Source organism: Eschrichtius robustus, chromosome 12 (assembly GCF_028021215.1).
Source record: "Eschrichtius robustus isolate mEscRob2 chromosome 12, mEscRob2.pri, whole genome shotgun sequence".
Taxonomy (NCBI): Eukaryota; Metazoa; Chordata; class Mammalia; order Artiodactyla; family Eschrichtiidae; genus Eschrichtius; species Eschrichtius robustus.
This window is the reverse complement of record NC_090835.1, coordinates 11,825,232-11,850,836: the sequence shown is the minus strand read 5'-3', so window position 1 is coordinate 11,850,836 and position 25,605 is coordinate 11,825,232. Positions and strand designations below refer to the sequence as shown.

At 41.9% G+C, this 25,605-nt stretch overlaps 1 protein-coding gene across 2 annotated transcripts in view; it reads left to right on the top strand.

Moving 5' to 3' along the window:
* The window catches only part of ITPR1 (inositol 1,4,5-trisphosphate receptor type 1), a 321,127-nt gene that overhangs the window by 28,420 nt on the left and 267,102 nt on the right, over positions 1-25,605 (top strand). For both annotated transcript variants that reach the window (XM_068559286.1, XM_068559285.1), the window contains exon 4: positions 585-655. In XM_068559286.1, coding sequence (XP_068415387.1) covers positions 585-655 — 71 coding nt within the window. The remainder of the gene's footprint in view (positions 1-584; positions 656-25,605) is intronic.

Here is a 25,605-nt window from a genome sequence, read left to right as displayed (position 1 = left end):
TTCAGTTTCCAATAGCTCCAGTTTTCCCTCTTCCACCAGCAGCTTTTCAGATGGCCTCAGGCACCGTTAGTTTCTGGCTGTATTTTGTTCTCTTCCCTTACAGCCTTAGGTTTATATTCTTGTTATCAGTTTGTCTTTGTGGCTCCTGCCCGAACTAGCCTTGAGCTCCCTAAGGGCAGGGGCCTGGCTCCTACTCATCCTCACATCCCAGGGCCTAGCTCAGTGCCTGGCATGGGGTGGGCCCCTCAGCTACCGTTGGTTGAGCGCACGGATCCCTTGCTATGCCCCCGACTTGAGCATTAGTACGTGCTGTGCTCAGATCTCTCATGGCTGCGGGTAAGAGAAAAGAGCCACAGAAAACAGTAGCTGAATGTGTCCATTGCAGAAGCAGAGTCTTGGGCGTTTGGATGAGGTTTAACTCCCTACATAGGAAACCTCTAGTGTCAACAGCTCCCTGGCAGGAGAATAGGGCAGCCTAAGTTTTGTGCAGGAATAGCCCTGAGTATTTGATTTTTGCATAGTGCTTAGGGTTTTATTCTCTTAGACTCGGCTTGGTGCAACATTTATCTTTATTTTCTTTGCAGCCTGGTTGATGATCGTTGTGTTGTACAGCCAGAAGCTGGGGACCTTAACAATCCACCCAAGAAATTCAGAGGTAAGTTGGTGACCTTCCCAGAGCGGATCCCTTGCCTCATTTGAAAATTCATGAAGTGTGTTGCTCTGTGTGGATTTAGTTTTTTTAAAGCAGTCATAGGTTTATTTGCTTACATATTTTTTAAAAGTATGATACCAATTTCAAGCTTTCTGACCTCTTGAAAATGCATAAATAAGTTCAGTGTCAAGATTGGGATGGCTTGTATTAGGGCCTTCATTTGTCTCTTGAATACACGTTGGTAAGTGCTAATTCAGTTTAAAGCCTTACACTTGTGCAGATATGTCCAAACAAACAGGATTTATGGATTGAGTCACAAGGAACAAGTGTTATTTCAGCAGATCTTGCTGTCCCTTTGGGGGCTTTGATATCCTTAGATACCTCGCCTTGGAGTGAGAAGTTCCTGATTATTACTTACTTTTTGAGTTAAAAGGCATAGGTGGGACAGCTTTCCTGCTGGTAGCCTAGCAGTGTTGGCTTTCTTTGTAGGCCTCTTGCGTTTGATGCCTTCCTTGGAAGGTAGATTAGTTTATTACAGGAGGTGTTTAAAATATAGTTGTTATCTTAAAGTGAGAAACATTTTGTTTTTATTTTTTGCTCTTGCTATGGTTAGTGGTTCTCAGCTCTGGCTGTGTAGTAGAATTATCTGGGAGAGATTTTAAATTAAATGGCTGCCCAGGACCCCACTCCAGACCAATTAAAGAATCTCTCAAGGTTGCGGCCTAGGCACTAGCATTTTTAAGGCTTCCCATGTGATTTTTATATGCAGCCAGGGCTGAGAACCCACTGGGTTAGGTATTTGACTGATGGCTTCAGTCCCAAAGAGTTTAAACCTTGCTGTTTGCAGATTGTATCCTTTGAGTTATAAGTTCTTATTGTTAGGTGATTTAGAAACTGTTTGAGTTTTTTGGATAAAAGCTAAAGAAATTAGAATAAAATAGGAGGCAGACGTTCAGATGGAGAGAAGCCATTTGGAAGACGTTCAGTGTTGAGCTGCATCCAGTTGGCATGAGTCTGCCAGCAGAATGTTTTCACCTGGGGGGTGCTGGTGGGAGACTGTTAAAAAAAAAAAATTGTTGGCGTAAGCCTGATGTGACAGGAACCTGAGGTTCCTGTTGCCTCTGTTGGCTTTTTCTTCTCAGTTCCTGTTCCATGTCATCTTCCAAAACAGAATCCTGAATGCAGCAGAAAGATTTGATCCAATGATCATAATCCAGTCACTCACTCATAGAATTAATTCCCTACTCTGAATTATATAATGTGCTGCAGTTTATCTTTTAAAAGAGCCAAGAGTGATAGACTTGAGCCAAGAGTGATGGACAGATAATGTGCTAAGGGCTCTGCAAGCATTTTTAGCTCTTGGAAGGGTCTGTTCTCCCTGGGAGGGGATCGAAGCCCTCAAAGGCAGAGGTTTAGTAGCTTGTCTGGAGTCACAGAGCTGGTGGTGGATGGAGTAGGAGCTGGGGTTGTCAACTTGGGCTGCACAGACATTCAAAAATATCACATATGAGCTCCACTTCCAGAGATTCTCATTTAATTGGGCGTTTGAGGTATTTTGAAAGCTCCCGGGGTGAGTCACCTGTGCAGCCTAGGTTAAGAACCACTGCTAATAGAGCCTGAACTATAAACTCCCGGCTTTATTACGTAGCAGGGAGCTGGTCCACACGTTGCTTTTGCAGCTGGGACCAAGTGAAGGGACGGGAAGCTTATTGCTTGGGTCCAATGTGAGCTCTTATCCCAGTCTACACCCAGGCTCTGGGAGTTGGGAAACGAAGCTGAGAAAGATGTTAATGTACTGTACAAAGTTAACCAGTGGCTGTTTGAATACAGGTTTAGAACGTTAAAATAAACAGGACCATAGCCAGGGGAAGTCAGGAGAGATATATGTTTTCCTGGCACTAGGGTAAAAGTGCCTGGTGCTTAGATGTATACCTGGTTGCTGATTGGAAGGGATTGTTTTGAGATAAAAGTGACAGCCCGATAGAGGCCATTTAGAAAGAACCAAACTCCGTTTATGGCCTGGCCTGGTTCTACAGGTGGTCATGTGACAGTGACTTAATTTGTTGACTGCCTTTCCCCATAAATTAAAAATAAAGGTTTCTAGGTTGTGAGGTGCTTTGTACTTGTGGGAAATCTGGTTCAAAACAAGCTTTGCTGCAGGCTTTGTGAATGTAGGTCAGGACTGCCTAAATTCCTTGTTGTGAGCCGGAGGCCCTCTGCACACAGGTGAGGGGCCCAGGCCCATCTCCCTTCGCAGCCGCTGCCGTGCCAGGAAGGTCTCTTCCACCTTGGAACCCGGGCGACATTTTCCAAAGCAGCCTTTCAATTCTGGTGTAGCGTACTTTGAAACATTTTTCTCTAAAATGAAGAGAAAGATCTCTCTTTAGAAAGGGATGACTGCCTTTCCAAATACTAGTCTATTTTGAAGTTAAAGTCATTTTGATGTTTAGAAATGGTGCATAGGGCAGTTGGGCAATTTGGAGGCATTTCTAGTCCATTTCCTTGCTGTGCCATTGCACCTCAAAGTTTAACAAACACATATGGAAAAGTGAGGTGCTGGCAAGCGGCCACGTAGGATGATGGAGTCTTTATCCGAGCAATCAGCAGAGCTACATTTAGTCATTTGGGTTTGCTGTCGCTTCCACTGTTTCCTTGCCAAGTTATTTCCTATACTGAGAACCATCGTAACCTGTTCTTAAGTAAATGGCAGCCAAAGGCCTATTTATGTAATACTCCCTGTGGCTTCTGACTTGGGGTTTTTAATTGTGTGAGCTCCTCTTGAAATCTGCTACCCTCGTGGTTAATAACATAGGCTGTAGTATCAGGCTTCCTGGGTTCAAATCCAAGTTCTACTCATTCTTAGCTATGTGACCCTGGACAAATGGCTTAACCTCCGTGAACCTTGGTTTTCTCATCTGCAAAATGCAAGATGGTATTAGTCCCTCCCTCATAAGGTTATTGTGACGATTAAATGTGTGTTCCGCATTTAGTACTGAGGGAGCCTGGCCCTAAGTTAAGGGCTCAGGAAGCCTTAGCTATCCCTGTCTTTTTGTTCCCAGTTCTTAGTACAGAGCCTGATGCTCATAAATGGTGGCAGAAGGGAAAGGAACTATATGTGAATTCTTATATATGGTTCCACTTTTTGTCTTTAAATGCTTCTGTGGTTAGGGGTGTGTACGTGGACCCCGTGGGCCTAGATTTGAGGCCCAGTGTTCCCATATACAAGCTGAGTGATCTTGATAGATGACTTAAATTTCTAAGCTTGTTTCCTTACTTATGCAATGGGGGAAAAAGAATTCCTTCCTCATAAAGATAATAGGATTGAAGATAATATGGGTAAAGAGCCAAACAGAGTAGTTGGGTACACAGGGCTTGCTCAGTGACAGGTTGCTCTTATTTTCCACAGTAGATGCAGAAGAGTTAAACTGCTGAACACACTTGCTTCTTTCTGATGAGTAAAAGCACATTTCCAAGTGAACTGCTTTTTTTGTGATTCCTTTGACTATATCTCCTGCCCCTAACATTGTCTATAGGAAGAAAAGATTGGCTGCACGTCTGTTTCACATAAGCCAAGGCTTTTTCATTATCCGAATGAATTTTGGACCGTGTCCTTGTCCTCTAGGTGATGAGAAGAGCTGAGATGTAGAATAATTCAGTTACTTTAGTCCTTTTGTTAATGTGGTACCATTTGAAAGCACCAGTGTCTATGGAAGGGAAGGCAGAATCTCTTTTCTTCCTGATTTGTGTTGCTTTGCCCATAATCTTAAAAGAATAGGCAAGGCAAACATCAGATTGAAACTGGGAATAGAAACTTTGTGGTTAGTGATTTCCTTTCTCTACGTTATCTTTTCTTTTTCACTCCCACCCATCCCTTCCCCCTAGTATATATACCGGCATCTTCTACAAAGAAAAGATGGAAACTAACAACCATCGTCCATTTTGATCCTTGAATCTCTGCTGTTTTAAGTATAACCTTCAGCACTGTTGGAGTGGAAATAAGAACTGGGGCTTTTGGGAAATAAGATAGACTTTGGTGTTGATGCGGTTTATTGTGTCATCTCCTTTTTCAGACTGGAGCAGTGGTCCAGGTCTTGCCCTCAAAACTTGATCTTTTCCATTTATGTCAAGAGGCCAATCTTGGCCCCAAATTCTTGATCTTGTACAGATGCTATCCTATCAGTGTCACCAAGGTGTGAGAGGTTTTTAACCTGGTAGTTGAACCTTTAGTTTCAGAAGAAAAGCTGTTTGAAAGAAAACTCACAGTGAAAGATGGGGAGGAGTTTAGTTTGGGCAGGGAAAGGTGAGGAGAAAGGAAGCATTCTGATATCGTTCAGTGCTTCATGTGAATTGGGGAAGAGCTCAGAGATCAGGCTGAAAGTGTGGATGTTTTAGGTAAGTATCACCCTTGTCCGCTGTGCTTCGTCTTTCTCCCCTAATCAAGTTGGTTTCAAGCATAATAATCCACTAGGTTGATGTATTATGAAAATGAGTGCTCAGCTCAACAAGCGTTGAGGTCCTGCTGTGTTCCAGCTGCTGGTTTTGGTGATAAGGGAAGGCAGGATGAGTTGAACACAGTCCCCCTGGCTTTTTGAGAGTCTTAAGGTGTCTTGGAGAAACAGACCCACATTATAAATAACAGTAGCCAACAGTAATAGAGCATTTACTTGTGCAAAGCACTTCCCGTGGATTCTCTCTTTTAGTCTGGTAACCTTCCTATGAGGTGTAGGTATCAGTGTTCCCATTATGCAGATGAGGAAATTGAGGCCCTAAGAAATTGAGAAACTTGCCCATAGTCACTTAAATGTCTCTTCTTAGAATGATTATTATCATTCCACAAACATTTATTGGTTGCCTCCTGTGCACCAGCCATTTATGTCCCAGGGAGGAAAGATACAGACATTGTCAAGGAAGTCAACGCCAATACACAGTTAACAATTTTCAGGGCTGTGTTGAGAGTAATTTGTTGTCCACGTGACAGCTGTTTATGTGCAAGTAGAGGCCCAGCAGGTGAAATATCTTTCTGTAAAGTAGGAAAGTTGCCTCTCTAATCTAGTAGTTTGTTGGAGCAAAGTAGATTATGACACTTTTCACGTGTTCTCTCTCCTTGAGCTTTGCAACACCTTCTCAACCCAGGGTGTATGTGTTTTATCCCTGATGCCATTTTGGCTGACAAGGGATGAGGATCTGGCCCAGCATCACATGATGTGTGAGTGTCAGAGTCAGGCCAGAACCCTGTTGCAAAGGCCTGGACCCAGTGCTTTGTCTTCCCTCTGCCCTATGGACCCTTCCCCACGCAAAGCACAAGGGTTCCTTCAAGCCATGTCACCTGCAGTCTCTAAATGGGAATGGACTAGGTTATGGCTTTTCTGCTGTTTGCCCACACTCTTTCTAGCATTAAGTTAGGACCATATAAATGAGGAAGAAAGCCCACTGCAAGATAGAAGACCACTTGGACCCTTTAACTTAATGCGTTTTTAACTTTTTAACCTATCACCAGGACAAGGTGTGGGGTACTCAGTCTGTGACCTGCAACATTATTTGAATCCTATTTGCAATGCAAATGAGGGTCTGGTCTGGGGCAGTATAACCCTGCCTCTGGGCGTCTCCTGAGTAACATGTTGGCTGAAGACTCCTGCTTGCTCAGCACGCGTCCCCTTTAAAACAATGACAGCCTAGGAATCATGGTCTCAGGACGATACTGGGATGAGGAGCGTGCTGGTTGGCGGTGACAAACCACTCTGGATCTAAAGCATGGCTGTGTGTTTGAGGATCAGACTTAGGGCCTTTTCATTTTTATTGGACTCTTCTTTTTCTGCAGTCCCAGAATGCTTGCACTATGTCAGCCCACCTATTAGGGGGCTTGTGGATTTAGTAAGATGGCTTGGTTGAGAGAGAGAAAGAAGGGTTTCCCATCTCCTGCAAGCTCTTTGTGAACTGGCCTGGGATCTCCCAGCAGCTTTGAAGGGAGCCTCAAATAAGAATGGCATTTTTCATGATCCAGCGATGAGAAGTATTTGAGCACCAGCAACCCGCTTATCTGATCACAGTCTTGCCGGCGATTTAGGCTGAGGTAGGGGATGGTTCTTCGCAGATGTGGGAAAACTTGTTAGCCCTGGAGTAGAGAGCCCCAGGCGACCTGAGAGCTAGCGCTTTGGGCCCAGGCTCTGCCCCACCCACTGTGACGCGGTGGTGGTGGGGGGGTCGCTGCATCTCTCCAGGCCTCCGTTTTCCCATCTGCTCAATGGAGTTTAGCTTGAAACTGCGATCAGCGCCAGAATAGGCCGGTTAGCATTTCACAAGGCAGCATTGTTATCCAGGAGCCTCGTGCTGTCCAGAAGTAGGTTTCTGTTTCTTTGGGATTACAGGTCTTCTTCGTCAAGATAAGACGAATGGATGGAAACAGCCAGGCCTTATTCTGAGGCCAAATGGGGACACGGCCTGGCTCTTGGGTCACAAAGGTCATCTGGACTAGGGTGGCCATAACGAAGTCATAGGCTCAGCTTTCTTTCACACCCGCTCTCCTTCCCTGCCTGTTGTCTAATTGTTGCTAAGCAACATTATTTCTCCTTTTTTTTTTCTTTTGGCAAGGCCTCGAAGGAATGAACCCATATCTTACTTAGTTTTAAATACCCACATGCGAAGGGGAGGGCCTCCCTTAAATTTTGTTTGTTCTTTTGATTCTAATCCATGATGGGCCTTTCGCAGTGGGACTGAGTTTTCTGCCTGTCTTGTTATAAATAAGGCAGAAAAATCAGTCTATTTAAGGTGCTTGTCAAGTATATGCCTTGAAGCATATTCAAGGTTTTGTGTGTGCCAGCAGCTGCTTTGTGGGAACGTCTCTTACAACGTGTTCCGTATTCACAAAATCAATTCAAATTTAATAAAAAGATTAGTAGGTTTTTTTATAATCTTCATTTCAGATTTACCCGCTTATCCCAATCTTGAACCAACAGACTCCATCTAAAGGGAACAACACTGTCATTTAAATCAATTCCCCGGACAGCATAGAAGGGTCACAGCGTGTTCCACGGTCACTGGGGTGATGCCTGCTGCGTGATTGTTCTGGAGTCCCACACACTGCAAGTGGCCCTCGCTGGGTTCCGGCCTACTTGCTCAAAGCTTTCAGATGCGTGTCTGAAGGTGCTGGGCATCCTGCACATGGGCACAGGAGAGCTTTATACTCTGTTGCCTTGGATGGCTTCCTTTTTGAATAGCTGAGTCACCCTTGGGAGAGTAGACCCCAGACCCCTGTAAATGAATTTTATATTCATTTACTCATAATAATTCATTTGCTAATGGAGGGCAAATTTCAGCTCTATATGCATGAAGTGCTTCCATTGTAAGGGATCTGTTTTCTTTGTCATCTGATTGAATCTCAGTATTGCTGTTGTGGCTTCCTCCATTGAGGGCAAAATTGATTTGGACAAAGAGCACGTGTAACTGCGTCATACTGTTAATATGGTTCTCCTGAAAGCAGAACATAGTGGTTGATGAAGGACTTTTTCTTTTGGTGAAGGCTTTTATAATCCTGTCTTCAGAGCATTGATGAAGTTATGTGGTGAATCACTTGAGTTTATGATAATTCTTTCCCTCCCTTTTTTGACAGATGAGGAAATTAGAGACATTTAGGTCGTCTCCTGGGGTCAGAAAGCAATTCTGTGTCAAAATTGGGATTGGGACACACCCTGGGTCCCCACCCACACTATCTTTTAGGCTGCTGTGTTTGAACAATGGATTTAAAAAAACATTTTTTTTTTATCCTATCACCTTGTGTAATTAATGATAATCTGCCCTCCATAAGTGCAAATAATAGTGAATACCATGTATAGTGCTTACATATGTTAATGAAATTTAATCTATTTATTTAATTTGTATAGTTTCCTTTACATACGTTAATTTATTTAACCCTCGTAACAACCCCGTAAGGCAGCTACAGAGCTATGAAGTCTTGCCCTCCTTTTATAGATGAGGAACTAATGTACAAGAGGTTGAGTGGTGGGTCCAAGTTACATAGCTCGAAGTGGCAGAGCCAGGATTTGAACCCAGACAGTCTGACATCAGAAGCCTTCCTTTTAATACCTACTCTAAACTGCTTTAGAAGGAGACGGGCCTTTGAGTATTCCTTTGCCAAATTACTGGACTCCTTCTTAATCACTTTCTTCCTCTACTGCCCCGAAATATGGCATTCTGAAATGCGTTGCACAGGCGCAAATGTCTGCATACTGGAGGTACATGCTAACTGCCTACTTAACAACCTTCAGTGTGGTGTGTATCACAGCTGTCTTCTGTTTTTGTCTCCCCAGCTAGCTTTTGGAGCACCTGGAGGGACCAGATCTTGCCCTGCCCTCTTGGCCCAGTGCCCGGCATAATGCTGGTCCTTAGTTAAAAGCTGGTTGAAAAGGAATTAGTGCTTGTTCTAAAATGGTTTTCACTGTTCCCGGCTCTTGCAGCATTTTTTGCTGATGACATTTTAGGTTAACTGAAGGCTAATTTTTTTTCTACATGGATGCCTGATGCTGTCCTATAACCTCTCTGCAAACTACCTGAGTCTGGAAAGATTTCTGAGCAGATGTCTTATAGTTGACTTGTCTTCTCCCTGGAATGTGGACTGGCTTCATCCTCTGAGGGTGTCTTCTCCTTGACCTCCCCCAGTGTTTGATCTTTCTTCTCTCTTAAGCCCATAGTTTTGAGATTCCTTGGCTTCATTCAATACATGGTCATGAAAAACAAGCAATAATTAATTCCCTTCCTCCTTTGTGTCTGGTCTTCTGGCAGAGTCATGGTATGCCTTTGCTCTTGACTGTTGGAGCATTCCTGTGGTGTGGTGGTGTATTATCCCCACTTTACAGTTGAGTACCCTGAACCTGGAGAGGGTCAGTAACCAGTCTGGACCAAGCTGGGATTTGAACCCATGTCTGGAGTGTTCTTGACAATGTCTCTACTCAACCATTGCAGTGAATTAATAGAGTTGTGCTTCTCAAGAAGCATCTGGGGCGTCTTATCACATCCTGGGTTCCCCATTTAAGAGTCATACTGCTCAATGGGAATAAAGCTAAAGGAGGGGTAACCAGGAGGATAGGTCCCAAAGTTATGACGTTCATGCTGAACGGTGAGTAACTGAGAGAACTTGAGACATTTTAGACTAACTGGGCAACAACATTTCTCACCTAAGTTGCTGCAGTGGTCTCCTTGCTGGTTTCTGCATTTTCCTCTCTGTCTCCTTTGGGCCTGAGCGTTGGGGCCCCTCCCATCCATTCCCTGCACCTAGAGGAATCAGCGCAGGTCTCATGATGTCACTTGGTTGCTTGGCGCCCTTGGTGGTTCCCTAGTTGTGCTTAGGATAAAGGATGTGCTTTCGGGGTTCGCAGGGTCCTGCGTGAGTCTCCCTGCTTACCTCTCAGCCTCACCTGCAGTCCCCCCCCCCGCTCCACATTCTGTGTTCCAGCCACACCGAGTCATTTCATCCTGGCAGTCAGGGTACTCGTTCTGTGCTCTGGGCCTTTGCGTGTCCTTTATCTTCTCTCTGAAATGATCTCCCCATCTCTGTCATTCCTCCTGGGACCCCCGCCCCCCCAAGTCTTTCTCATGCCCACTCATCCTTCAAACCTCAGGCATCCCCTGTGGAGGGTCTTTGCCGACCCCTGTGTACACATAGGCTACTCCTCCTCAGCCCGGACCCTGGAGCCAGACTGCTAGGGCTTGACTCTCAGCTCTGTTTTATGCTGGTCATGTCAGCTTGAACCTCTCAGTATCTCCATTTCCTCCTCTTGAAAATGGGAAGATTATTATGTGCACCTCATGGTGTTTTTGTGAGGGTCAAAGGAGCCAGTCCATGTAAAGCACTTAAAGGAGTGCCTGGCCCGTATTAAATGCCCTAAAACGTTGGCTGCTCTTGCTGGTGTATGACTTCACTCTTTCCCACTCCATTCATCGTGAGCTCGGAAGCTGTGCCTGTCTCCTCTAAGGCTTTGCACAGGCCCTGGCCTGTGGTAGGCTCTTGCATATTTGTAGAATGAATGAAGAAAAACCTCTAAGGCATCACTTCTGAAACTTGAATGGGCACCTGGGGATCTTGTTACAATGCAGATTCTGATTCAGTAGGTCTGGATGAGGCTTGAGAGTCTGCATTTCTGACAAACCGCCATGCTGATGCAAGGCCCGAAGGGACAACTGACAGTTGTCTTCTCTTACTGTGAGGCTGTCATATGGAGGGATGTTCGGAGCCCGGGACAACAGAGAATTAGGGCCAGCAGAGGAAAGTGACCAGGGGCAGAGTTTTCGATTTTAGAGATGTGCTTCTGACTGTAATAAATGCTGAGCCATTGCTTAGGGAAGAGGCCTGCTTCAAATTACTGAGTTTCCTCTCATTCATAGGGGTCTGAGCATCTGTCAGGGATCCTGGAGACGATTTCTGCTCTGGGACAGAGGTTAGGTAGATGATCCCATCTGACCGTAAGTGTCTGTGTTTTCCCACCGAAGGACCCAGCTGTTTCTTCTGTTTTTGCTTCCCGTGGAAGCCCTGTGTTTGGGGGCACTGGGTCAGCCAACAGCTGGGGAGAGTACAGACACACTCTCCAAATGAGTGGCTCTCAGGGAACCAAGTATGTTCAGTTCAATGGGTAGAAGACAATAGGTAGTAGTGGAAAGATGGAATTATTGAATATTTGAAAAGGTGAGCAAATATAAAAATCCAAAAACCTTTCTGAATCAGGATCCTGCCAGATCTGGTTTAAATGAATAGTAAGATGTATTGGGGAGGCCATGGGCATCGTGGTTGAGAATGCTGGCTCTGGAGTCGGACTCGGGCTCAGGTCCCTGCCCCACCTCTCATTAGCTGTGTGACCGTGGGCAAATTACTTAACCTCTCTACACCTTAGTCTCCCCAACTGGTAACTGTGCTTAATAATAGCCTGGAACCGATGGGATCATTTTAGGGTGAGGTGATGCATGTGTGTAACACCGTTGGCAACATGCCTTGCACAACCTAAGCACTTAATATGTGGTAGCTGAGTAGCTCTTGTGGCTAAATTTGCAATTAACAGCTTTCAGGACATGTCCTAGGAACATCGGACATTGCCCTTCAGACGTTGATATGTCCGTTTTAAAACTTCAGTATGTGGAGTGTACAAAGATATCCATGGCCAGGCACACTTTAACCTCTCTGCATTTCTTATACTTTATTGAGCGGGTTCATGAACAAGAGGGAGCTCGAGAGCTTGCAGCCTTTTGAAGAGAAACCAAAGGCCTTTCTCTACTTACACAAGCCTTGATCAGGGCCTCACTTACTGATGGGGCATTCACTTGAGATGGCAATCCTGCCTTATGTATAGAATTACAGGCCCAGCCGAGAGAGGAAGTTGTGTTTATCTTAACCCAAGCAGCAGGCACTCGGACCACTCTTGACAGACAGGAGGCAGATATTGCCAATCTGCTCTTTTCCTGAAATTCCCCACCCTGCTGTGTGTTTTTTGTAAGTTCAGAGGGGTGCCTGCCAGTTGGCCTGCAGAGTGACATTCTCTACCTGGCTGTGAGGACAGTTGAGCTTCCAGGAGAAGGGATATCCAGCGGCTGCTTCCTTGGTACTGTTGGCCAAGGCAGAAGCCAGCGTGGCTCCTAGAGAAGGCAAGAATTGTGCTTGTGTCCACTGACTTGGGGAGAAAACTGGAGAGTGGCCACAGGTGTGGGGAGAAGAATGTGTCCCTTCAAAGAGTCCATCTTTTTTCACTGACAAAGCAATAGCTGGAGGTCAGGGCAGAAGAACTCCAATTAGAGCAGTTGCAATAATTGAGAAAATAAGTTGGGCAATTATTTCTCTTATTGACATTTAGAAGTTCCTTTTTTCGTCTGGTATTTTTCCAGGTACATTTGAGTTCCAATTTGGATGCTTCTGAAATGTCTGGATATTTTGTGCTGCTAAAATTATATGTGTCTAAAAATGTTATCAGTGATGACAGTTAAGTATAAGCTCACTTGGACTTATGCTAGCAAGTTTCTGAGACTGAGGTCACCCCCTCCCCCATATCCATTCTCAGAAACATGGCATTTCAGGTAAAGGTAGAAAATAGAATAATTCAGCCTAGGTTTAGCCATCACGTAGAGGCCTGCTCCTGAGAACTTTGCTTCGGTCTTGTCGACGAAGAATACTGGGGTTTTGTTGCCATAGTTTCAGTGAAAAATTTGACCTTAGCTACAATAACATACAGTTAGAAAGAACTAGCTAATCGGTTTTCTAAAATTAGTGTTCTCTAGTACATAAACCAGTAAGCACAGAGTATTTAATTAACTATTACACAAGGATATAAAAGCCCAGGGGAATGCAGTCCCTTGATCCGGTCAGGGGGAGGAAGGAAACCCATAACTGTCCTTCACTGGTCTCTTGCAAGCTAGAAGAACTTTTCTTTTTTTCTTTCTTTTTTTTTTAATGTTAGCATTGACTTTATTTTCAGATCTGTCAGGAATGAATACACAAAGCTTGCTGAGAGAGCAAAACAGAACATTCAGCATTATTTCCAGTTGTCCCTTGCGGGGTACAGACTCACAAGGCAAGAGCTGAAAATGATGTTGGGCCGCGATTCTCACAAGGACACTTGGTGGTGGTGTCGTAGTCGGCTTGGGGAGAAGGAGAGGCATTTGGAAAGCTATTTCCTGTCTGAAATCTTAGCAGCTAGGTTCTAGACTTTAGTTCCTTTGAATGCTGAATGTGTGATGAAGGGGCCAATGCCCCCTTGTTGTCCCCTCATTCTGAGTACAGCTGTGTTCTTCCCTCAACCCCACAGTTAGCTGGTCATTGAGCGCTGATTGAGCGCCAGGAAAATGACCCGTATGTAGATTACGCAGAATTTGGCATCTCTTGTCATCTACCTATTAAGACCCCTGCCTGCAGTAGCTCATCTTTTTGATGATGGCTCGATATGTTACCAGTATTGCATCAATCCAGAAAGCTGTGTTAACATTTCTGGAGCGAGGAAGGTTTCAGGCTCTGTGGTTTCAGGACATGTATTCAGATCCCTAGCTGACATTCTTGTCTAATTTTTCCACTGCCTGCCATGGATGCTGCAGAGGTGTAATTGAGTTCGTCTGTTTGCCAAGTTTATTACTGTTTGAAAGCATGGCTCAGGATTTTCTGGAACGTCCATTGTTGTATCTTCTTATCAATAACATCGTGATAAATGTTCTCTCTCAATTTCATTATTATGATTTCAGCTTTTTCTCTTTTACCCAAAAACAATTCTTTCATAGAATTTGAAGTGTGGGCTATATTTAAGGGGCTATAAACTTTCTCCATTTGATTTTTTCACCATTTTGCATGTTTCTGTATTGGCATCTTAACTATTGCAATGGAAAATATGTGCTTGGCAAGACTCTTAGAAACATAGTCTGAAAGGTCATTGGACTGTGCAAGCTTCTTGACTATTTACAAGGTCATCTACCTGAACAAATAGAAATGGTCCCTGCCCTTAAGGAATTTGCAATCTTATGAGGAGAGATGAGTGAGAACTACTTTGAGGATTATTCTTAGAGAATTGAATCCTAGACATGGTTTTATTTCCCTGATGTTCATTGTTTCCATGTATTCCATCAGGTCACTGTGCACAAATCATTTGAATTCATCTTAATAATAGCTTAACTGTAGTGAGGTGGATGGACCTAGAGACTGTCATGCAGAGTGAAGTAAGTCAGAAAGAGAAAAACAAATACCGTATGCTAACACATATATATGGAATCTAAAAAAAAAAAATGGTTCTGATGAACCTAGGGGCAGGACAGGAATAAAGACGCAGACGTAAAGAATGGACTTGAGGACACGGGGAGGGGGAAAGGTAAGCTGGGACGAAGTGAGAGAGTGGCATGGACATTATACATTAGCAAATGTAAAATAGATAGCTAGTGGGAAGCAGCTGCATAGCACAGGGAGATCAGCTCGGTGCTTTGTGACCACCTAGGGAGGTGGGATAGGGAGGGTGGGAGGGAGATGCAAGAGGGAGGAGATATGGGGATATATGTTTATGTATAGCTGATTCACTTTGTTATGCAGCAGAAACTAACACACCATTGTAAAGCAATTATACTCCAATAAAGATGTTAAAAAAAAATAATAGCTTCAGAAAAAATGCAGTTAGAGAGCTTGATGGAAAGTGACAGCACACATTTTAAAGTACTTCCGGTTGACCTGGCTTTCACTACCGTTGTGTCCTCGGGCCCTTGCATTAATGTGGATAATTGAATTGATGATACTTAGCAAGTATCATTGAAGAGATTGAGTGTGTCCAGTTGGTTGGTGGAATGGTGAACTAGTCCAGACTCTTGGCTGTGGGTAATAGCCAGCTTGAACTAGCGCAACGTAAAGGGGCTTTTATTGGCTCAAACAGCACTGGCTGAACAGCTGAATTGCATGAAGGGCAGGGATGCAACAGCGGCTCAGGAAGAGACCCGTTCAGGCACTGAGTACCTTCAGCAACCTGTGTCCATCTCTGGTCTCTTCCTCTCTCTGCACATCTGCTACTTTGTGTTCTCCTGTTCTCATCTAGTTTTGGTGTCAAGGTTATACTACACTCCTAAAAGGAGTTGTGCCGTGTTCCCTGTTTTTCTGTTCTTTGGGAGAGTTTGTGTAGCATTGGAACTAGCTCTTCCTGGAAACTATAAAAACCTATATGTTTTCTTTATAGCAAGATATACTACTTACCAGTAGACAATTTTCTTATGTCCTTAAAGGGCTATTTCTTCTTGGGTCAGTTTTGTAAGTTGTCTTTTTCTACGAAGGTAGCCATGCCATCTAAGTTTTCAAACCTCTAATATCCTTCTATTATCTTGTTAATCCCAGAAGTGTCCGGTTTGGGCCCTGTGGTAAGTTTAAGAGTCTCCCTCTCCCTCGTGATGTCCACTTTTAAACCCCCAGAACCTGTGAATATATTACCTTATTTGGTAAAAGGAACTTCACAGATGTGATTAAGTTAAGGATCTTGAGATGGGAAGATTATCTTGGATTTTGGGAGGTGCCTAATGTAATCACAAAGGTCCTTATAGGAGAGAAGCAGGGGGATTAGGGTTAGTAGTAGGCGATGTGAGGATGGAGGCAACAAGTTGGGTGATGTGGCCATGAGCCAGGGAGTACAGGAAGCTGGAAAAAGCAAGGTAATGGATTCTCCCCGGAAGCCTCTGGAAGGGGTGCAGCCCTGCTGACAGTTTAATTTTAGATTTCATGACATTGAGAGCACAGATTTGTATTGCTTTAAGCTACTAAACTTTGGTAATTTGTTACAGCATCAACAGGATTATTATAATAATAATCTGAATATTATTTGTTCTTTTTTCTGGATAAGTATTGGCACATTTTTCTGTCTTGTTAGTCTTCAAAGGAACAAATTTTGGCTTTATTGATTCTATTGTAGGTTGGTTTTGAAGTTCATTAATTTTTGCCTTTTATTTTATTCGTTCTACCTTCTTTGGATTTATTCTGCTCTTCCTTTACTACTCTCTTAAGTTGGATAATCAACTCCAAATATTGAGCCCTTCTCACATTGTAATTCAAGCATCTAAAGTTGTAAATTTCTTTTAATATTGCTTTAGTTGCGTCCTACCTATTTTGACATGTATTATTTTTTATTCTTATTAAATTTTAAATACTTTCTTATATCTACTATCATTTCTTATTATCTATGAGTTATTTAGAAGTATTTCACATTTTCAGTTGTATGGGAGATTTCTGGTTCTGTCTTTAAAAATTTTTTTTATGACTTAGTTGTATGTTGGTCAGACAATATGATCTGTATCCTATCAGTTCTTTAAAACTGGAGCGGCTTGCTTTATGGCTTAGCATGTGACCTATTTTTATGCATATTCCACTGTGCTGGAAAGAATATGCTTTTTCCAGCCTGGGGTGCAATATCCTATATATGAGTTCATAAGGGTCCTTTTTTGTTGCTGTTTTTTGTATGCTGGATCTATCAAGACATTTCTTAAAATTTCCTACTGTTAATTTTCTGAGGTTATGGAACTGTTCTATATCCTAGTTGCGTTGGTGATTATACAATACATGTATGTGTTAAAACTCGTAGAACTGTGTACCAAAGAAAAAGGTGAATTTAACTGTATGTAAACATTTTTAGAGGTTTAAAAAGTTCCCACTATTACAGTGGATTTGTAATTTTGTCTTGTAATTTTTAAGTTTTTTTTTTTAAATTTTTTTAAAATTTATTATTTATTTATTATTATTTTTTGTTTTTGGCTGTGTTGGGTCTTCGTTTCTGTGTGAGGGCTTTCTCCAGTTGCGGAGAGTGGGGGCCACTCTTCATCGCGGTGCGCGGGCCTCTCACTATCGCGGCCTCTCTTGTTGCGGAGCAGAGGCTCCAGACGCTCAGGCTCAGTAGTTGTGGCTCATGGGCCTAGTTGCTCCGCGGCATGTGGGATCTTCCCAGACCAGGGCCCGAACCCGTGTCCCCTGCACTGGCAGGCAGACTCTCAACCACTGTGCCACCAGGGAAGCCCAATTTTTAAGTTTTTGTGGTTAGTTTTTTTAGCTTTTAGTTTATTGAAGTTATGTCAGTAAAGGCTAACACTTGTAAAATTGTTATAACTTCCTGGTGAACTAAGTGTTTTATCATTATGCAAGGAACATTTTTATCTGTTTTATGTCTTGAAGTCTGTTGTTGTCTGTTATTAATAAACCCACACCAGAATTGTTTTAGTTAGCTTATATTTGGTATAACTTGTTCTTTTAAATTATGTCTTTATGCTTTGGAGATGTCTGTCATAAGCTGCACATAACCAGATTTTAAAAACTATTCTGACCATCTTTGTCTATTAATTGGAATGTTTACTCCATATATATTTGTTGTAATTACTGATGGTTTTGGATTTACAAACTTAGCTTGTGTTTTTCTTTTTTTACCTCATTTTTTTCTTTATTTTTTTCCTTTCTTGCCTTCTTTAAATTTCATTGAAGGCTTTTTTGTTGTTGTTCTCCATTCCATTTTTTTCCCCTCTACCAGCTTGAAGGTTATACTTTATATGTTTACTATAGCGGTTACTCAAGATATTTTAATGTGTATTTAATTAAGCCTAACGTACAATACAAGGACCTTAAAACATTTTGATTTCTGTCACCCTCTCTGAGTATATGCTCTTGTTAGTACTTTATTTTTTATTTAAGCTTACATATTAGATATGATTTTTTATATTGTCTTTTTTAAAAAATTGACTTAACGCATTAGAATTTGTCAGACTGTCTATCTGGGATAATTGTCTTTCCACCTCAGAAATGCCCTATAGAATTTAGAGGGTCTGCTAGTGGTAAATTCTCTTTTTTTCTTTGAAAATACTTGTTCTATTTTGTTTGTCTGAAAATTTGACTTTTATTCTCGAGTGATAGTTTTGCTTGGTATAGAATTGTAGGTGGATGGGTACTTTGTCTCAGCATTGCTCTTTTTTGGGGTTCCATTTTTGCTGTTAAAAGCAATAGGCAGAAAGTTTGTATTTTCCTCTCTGGTTGATTTTAGGATCTGCTCTATGCTTTTGCTTATCTGCAGTTTTATTGGTATGATTCCAGGTGTTGGTTTGTTTTCATTTATCCTAAATGATATTTGTTAGATTCCTAGATTGAGGGTTTTTTTTTTTTTATAACAATAGTGGAGAATTCTGAGCCATTGTCTATTGGAATACTTCCTTTCCCAGTCTGTCTGTTGTCTTTTGGAACTTTAGTTAGGTTATGTTTCTTAACCTCTTCATCTTTTCCATCTTTGCTCTCTAGCTTGTGCTCTGGATAGTTTTTCAACTCTATCTTTGTTTACTAATTCTGTTTTATTCTAAACTGCTGTTTATTCTTTGAGAGTTTAATTTCAATTCTGTTTTTCATTTCTAAAATTCTCTTTGTATCTTCTAAAAACGTTTGGTCATTCTTCCGTATTCCTCCATATTTTCAAGCCTCTGTTTTACTTCTTGTTGCATAAAACAAAACAAAACAAAATATAGTGTTAAAATATTCTATCTCTAAAAATTCCAGTTTTCTACAGATCTGACTCTATCTTCTGTAGTGGCTGGTTCTAAAACTGGTGTCTTATTTCCCTGTGTATTTTGTGATTTTGACTATTGCTTGTGTTTCGTGGATTTTCATCTTTGGGAATTCTTTGAGGACTGTGGTAAAGCTCTGTTCCTCCAGAGAAAATTGTTTCCTTTTGCCAATTGCCTGAGATGCCATAACTCAGGACTTCTTTAAATCAAATTCTCTGCCTAAGGTTTTCTTTAATTTTGTTTTGTTTGTTTTCTGCTTAGAGTTTAAAGATTTCCTGTATAGTGTGAATCGGGGTAACAAACAAGTATGAGAGCCCACTGTAGTTACGAATTATAGGAGAGTTTCCTCTCCTATACCTAGTGCCGAAGTCAAGATAGACAAATTACCGGAGTAGGTTTCTTTGTTATTCGTCATTGCTTTGGAGGTGTAACTCCTTGGGAGTCCAAGCTTTATGCAAGAGTCTCCTAGAAGACTTCTGACCTTGATTAGGCTCAAAGCTTTATCTCCTGTATGCAGTACAGCTATCAGAATGGAAGCCTGAGGTCAGCAGGTTTTCCAGATAACCACAGGGTGAATGCTGGCTTTAAGACTCATGCACCACCCAGGGGTCTTGCTTTCACTTCATTATTGGGTTCTTTGGATTCCCAACTAGCTATCTACTTCAGTAGATACTTCAGTAGGTGCCTTAAAATGTGTTTCAATATTTCATCTAGCTTTTTTTGTGTTTTGATTGAGAGTCTCATTCAGAATTGGTCACACTGTAAAAAAAATAGATGTGCACAATCTTGGCTTTTTACCTCCTGCACAGTGTCATTTTCTGGGTGATGGAAAACACGGCTGCCAGTAGCTCCTGAAATTTAGAATTTTACAGTTTTAATCATTGGAGAGAGACTGATCTCTGTTGTTTTAATAATCAAAAATTCCAAGAAGAGCTTCAGTCACATGTCTTCCTCTGGATCAAAAAAAGCTTAGGGGGATTAGACTAGGGGCTTAGGGTTACCTGTGTTGACATGGAAGCTCCCAAGGAAACCACCTGGGCTAGAATCAGTTCCTAAAAATGGAGGTATTGGGTACTGGTCTGCTGTGGTGGTTATCAGGGAATAAAGAATGATACTTGAGTCTGTTAGGAATGATTTTGACTTTGAATAAGAGAAAGGTCCGTCTAATAGTGGCTTAAAATGTGAGTACATTTGTTGTTTACTTAATTAGAAATCCAGAGAATGGGCAGTCTCAGGTTTAGCGAAGGACTCTAAAATGTCCTATCTTTTTGCTCCACATACTCAGGGTATGGACTTTTCTTTTCATGCTCTCGTCACATCTTGGTTACAGATTGACTGTTGTGGCATCAGACATCCTGTTTGCATTCATGGCAAGATTAAAGGGATGGGGGCAACACAGTGAGCTTTCTACTCTCCTTCTTGTCCTTTTAAATAAGGCAACAAAAGCTTATCTTCGCGTTCCCCAGGATCCTATTTTCGTTTCATTGGTCAATACTGGGTTCCATACTATTCTTAGCTGCAAGGAATTTGGGGGAAGCGGCCAGGGAAAGAGGTGTTAGAAATAGCTAGGGTAGACATTAGGACCTCCATAATATGGTACGCTGATTGCAGTGGAGGGCTCCATGTGGTTTTCCTTCTGTCTAATTTTTAGTGTTTTGGTGATTAAAGAATACTGGCTTTTATCAAGAATAAATACTTTAAGGTACCTATCTATAAGAACAAGAAGATTTTTTTTTTTCCCCAGTTGAAGTTAAACATGTAAAGTCATCTTAAATGGCTGCAAGCAACCATATATGTTCACCAGATGCCAGTATCTGCCATTAATAGTATGACTGTTGGTGAAAGCAGATAACTTAATGAGTAACAGCCACTTAATTTGTTTTATTGGCTGGCATATGAGAGATATGCCCCAAGTGAATAATTTCTGCTTTTTGTTTGTAATTCCTCGGTTTGGCTAGATGAGTGGGACTAGGTGAAGAAAAGCCTTTTATACACGTGACTGGGTTTCCGTTGATCGAGTCTGGGGGCCGTCCATCTCAGTTATTTTGGAACAACACTGCCAGTTTGCAAGGCGAAATGGACTTTTATGTGATGGCGATGTTGGAGGGTCATTCTATGAGCTTGCCCTTTGGTTTGCTTTCATTGGAACAGCTTCTTAAGAACCAAAAGCTTACTTGCAGTATCAAAAACAGTTTGGTTTTGGTTCCCCAAAAAGATTACGCTTGAGAGAAAAACCTAAAATAAATTAGATGATCTTCTTCAAATTCAGTGTTTTTTCCTTTTTCATCTTAAGGAGGAAGTAATTTTTCCTGGAAAGTGGTAGGGAAATCTTTCCTTTCCTATTTCTAGTACTTGTGTGTGGAGGCTGCGTATGGTATAAAAAAGAATTTGGCTCTGGAAGCATCTTTATTGGGTTCAAATCCTGATGAGTGTGTGATCTTGGGCAAAGTATTTCATTTTTCTGTCTTGATTCGCTCCTAAGTAAAATGGTAACAACTTTAGAGAGTTTGGGGGACTAAGGGATGTAAGAAACGCTCTGAGAGCAAAGCCAAGGACACTGTAAGCGTGTAGTTAGTGCTCAACATTATTATCATGATGATGATAGAGATGTAAATTTTTCTCCTCCTCTCTGAGTTATGCTTCTGAGTTGGAAAAGGAGTTCTTTTCTTTAGGAAGATAGAGTTGGGGAGCAGAAAGTATCTTCTCAGGGCATCATAAGAAGACCTTGGGATTGCTGGCGCCTGAGAGTGTGTATATACAAAAACCTTTCATTCACTTTTATATCATCTGATCCTTACCTCAGTTCGGTGAAGTTGGTGCATTATAACCATTTTCTAGTTGAGGGAAGATGACCGTGTAGGTTATGAAACTTGCCCAAACTCATAATTCTGGCAAACGATAGAGCAAGACTTGCCACTAAAAGGGCGCTCCTGAACTTTTCCTCCTCTTGGAAGTTCTTGCCTCAAGGCTCTGCCTTAGCTCAGGCTCGTGCTCAAACTGGGTTCTTCTGTCCACTCGGTAGCAAATGTGCGCTCGACCTTCAGCCCATGAATGTGAAAACTGTATTATACTTTTTGTTGTTTCTTCTTCATTTACATAAAAGGGTCGTTTGTCTCTCTTAAGATGGGACAAATAATTCGTGACAGAGGGACAGGGTGATGCTTAAAACTCAATGAACTAAACCAAGCATTAGGAAAACTTTGGCTTTTTCCCCTTTGGAATGACAATGTGCTGCATTCTGCAGTAGAAGTGTGGGCACATAAGACATAACAATGGGAAAATGAGAGGGCTGACTTGGAGTGTCCAGAAATCAGTCCAGGTATGGGAGCTGAAGGACCCGAGTCCCAGCCTTTGTTTTGCCCCTGACTAGCAACATGACCTCGGGCAATGCTCTTGACCAGTCTGGGCCTTTGCTTCGTCATCTGTGACGTGAGAATGCTGGCCTGGATAATGAAACATAACAGAATTTTATTAAGTGTTGATCCCATGCAAGGCCTGAGCTGGGCACAGTTTGTATTACAATTGTATTTACAGTCTCTTAAATCACTCAGGTCCGCTCTATGTCTCTGATTGATTTTAATGTCTAGTTTATGAAAGATTAGGTCTGACATTTTGTTCTTGCATCTCGGTTGTAAGAAGCACATACCAATCCCTCCAGTTTATCACCTATAGTTACTCAATATGGATAAACCCCATGTATGCATTTAAAAAAAACATTTGGCCAAGAAGGGATAACAGTATCTAAAATTACCCCAAGTGGAAAGCCTTAATACAAGCAATGAAGAGACAGATATGCAGCCATTCCTTGTGTTATGCTGCTGGATTCCCCACCTCCATGTCCCAACTGATGACATGGATTTGCCTTTCTTAATTGTGCCCTGGTCCAGTATGGCTTCAAAGGAGTTGGGCATGTTGGTCCATGGTGGAGTGGTGGTATATGGTGGTGATATCAGAGACTTTATAGTGGAACTTGGGTTCAAATATTAGTTTTGCCATTTACTATGTGTTAGTATCTCAGAAGCTCAGTTACTTAAGCTATAAAATACTATCCCCATCAAAAAGATGGTCTATTGTGCATGTCATAGGCACATAGTAAATGTTAATTTCCAACCCCCTTCCTACCCAATCACATTGGGATATAAGTCACTTACCCAAATCCAGGGGGTTGAGCTTCAAATGCACCAGAGTCATCTTCCTCCTTCCTACCCTGCAAAGACTTAGACTTGTAGTGTGGTAGGTGGGATATGAAACAGGTTACCAGACTGTTTCTTGGCAAAAGGGTCTTAGATATCATTTAGATCATTTTATTTCACTCTATTAAATTCACATTTTCTTCTTTACCCACTTCTGAAGCACAGTTACAAGCCTGGCTCCGTCTGGGTGCCTGCCTGTGACTAAGCCATCCTACTTCTTATTTCCCACGCTGAATTAATAACCAAACCCTCTCTCAACTCCAAGCACTGGTCAGGGTTATGTAGGGTGACTGAGTGAGCACTGGCCGTGGGGTTGTTAGAATGGAGTCTGTCCCCTGTCCTGCTTAGGTTTGTCTTCAGTAGTAGATAAAGTTAATAAGACCTCAGTCTGACTGTAAATGGCTAGACACTGCCAAGATTCAATTGCGGTTGAATTAAAACCAGTGGAATTGAATCTGGTTAATTAATTGAGAATTACGTCTCAGTCAGTGTTCATCTTCAGTTTTTCGCCTCTGTGCTGCTGTCAAAAACCAAGTTTGGATTGTTTACATGTTTGGATTTCCTTTTTCATGGCATTTTCTAGCCACATGATCCAAGACCTTGTGAAGTAAAAGAGAGGTATGCGTGTGTGTGAAACTAGGATATTCTCCTCTTCCTAGTAAATACTCAGTACTTTATTTCTCATTTCTTGGGTGGCATCTAAGTTTAAGATGCCATCCGACGGCGTCTAAGTTCATCAAGTTTTGCAGCTGTTTGATTTCCTTCATGCAGAAAATAAATCTCAGCACCTTTTCCTAAAGCCCGTATGTTTCCTCTTGAAATGTACAGGTAGTGATGAAGGAACCCTTTGTCCTGCTGATTGGAATTGTGCCACTGACCCTTTACACTGATCACTTCTGTTCTTTCAAGGTGACACCAAAGATATGTTATTGGGGGGAGGAAGAGCAGGAGCTCAAGTCCTAAGTTTCATTTGGGGGCTAAATTTTGGGGCTAATGGCTAAGAGATCTTTTAAAGAACTGCCCAGGACCCCCCATTCTCTGTAAGTCAGAGGGACAAATTTCAAGTCAGTGTTTGCATTTTACACTTAGAGTAAAACTGCTCCAGTTCTCACCTAACCTGTAAACCATATTAAGAAAATCTGGGTTGTTAACTCGCCTTTCTCAGCAGAAAAAAAAAAAAAAAAAGTCTTCTTGAAGTGGAAAGCTGATGGGTGGTTCTCATGTTTCTAAGGAATCATTTTTCAGGAGAGCGTGGCTTGTTTTTCTTCTTGGTCACAGAGGGCAGTTAACACAGAGCACCCTGGGTTGTCCAGTCAGTAGGAAAAAAATCTTAGTCCCTCTTGATTTTCTAATTTTTAGAAATGATTGGTTAATAAGAGAATTATAACATGAAAATATGAAAAAAAACTTTCAAATACTGACTTTCTCTATAGTAAATGTTTAAATAAATAAGTATGATGCTTTGCTTTTTCATAATCAGCAAGTGCACTGACATGGCTATTTAGTAATCCTCCTTTCTGTTTTATCACAAGACTATTTAAAATTGAAGTCAAAGATAACTTAAAGACTCACCAGGGCTGTTTAAAGCAGAGGGGCTTGAAATTATTTTTCTCTTACAAAAAATAGAAAAAGGATTTCCAAGTTTCTAAAATCCTGACAGCTCCACCATGAATAAAGGATTCAAGTGCTTTGCTCATTTCTCATGATCATCTGTCTTGAAGTTTGAGCGTTTTTTAAAAAAAAAGCCTGAAACATTCTGATTCTGTGTTTCCCCAAACTATAACTTGGATTGCTGAGAGGTAGCAAATTGTCAGTGTTAACTATTACTTTCTTTCTCTGGACCATTTCTCTGCATTTTCTCCTGTGGGGTTGAAGCTGGTCTAGTCAGTGCCCCGTTCCATGTGGGCACTCCGAGGAAGGAAATGGGAGAAGAGAAAGGAGGTGGCTATTTCTACTAACTGAAAAGTCAAAGGTGGTGGTTTTTTCCCTGCCCCCAAGGAAAAAAACAAGATTTTCTTCTTGAGACATCACTTCAATTGCCCGTGTTTTCTTTGCTAGGCTGTTTTTGCTGATGAAATCAGTGTCTGCAGCATTTCCTGTGCTTTCCATCTCTTTCTTTATAGTTATAACATTCACCTGTCATTGAATCTGCTAACAACTTGGCACATGCCGGAAAGAAAGCTGTTCTTGGGGGAAGGAGTTGATTTCTGGCTATTAAAAATTTCCCAGGACCCCATGATTCTCTGAGTAGGGCCACATTGGCGATTTCCAGTACCTGTGCTTTTCAGACCCTGCTCCAAAGGGCCACAGCCAGCTCCTTCCATGCAGTAGGAACCCTTTACGTGCAGATGCCCCAAGCACAAGTGATAGCATAAAGGCACTGACATGTCTGCCGCACAAGTGCACGGTAACCATCTATCCCACTGCCACACTGGCGCCTACCTGACAGGGTTGTGATGATGATTTTATTGGCTGTTTCAGATAATCATTTAGTGCCTGGTACATAATAAACAATTGAAACTTTGTGTTTCTTACACCTGGCATGTAATAAATATTCCTAAACTGTTAAAAGACAAAACAAAAAACCTGAGCACATAATTAGCCAATTATCTTTAAGTTAGATTTTATCCAGATACAAGTGACATGCTTTGCTAACACGGGCTTGAAGAAGTAAATTCAAAACATTGATTTGTGGAAGATTAAGATGACTCCCCTGGGAACCAAAATGGCTGGAGAAGAAGAGGAGGAGTGAGA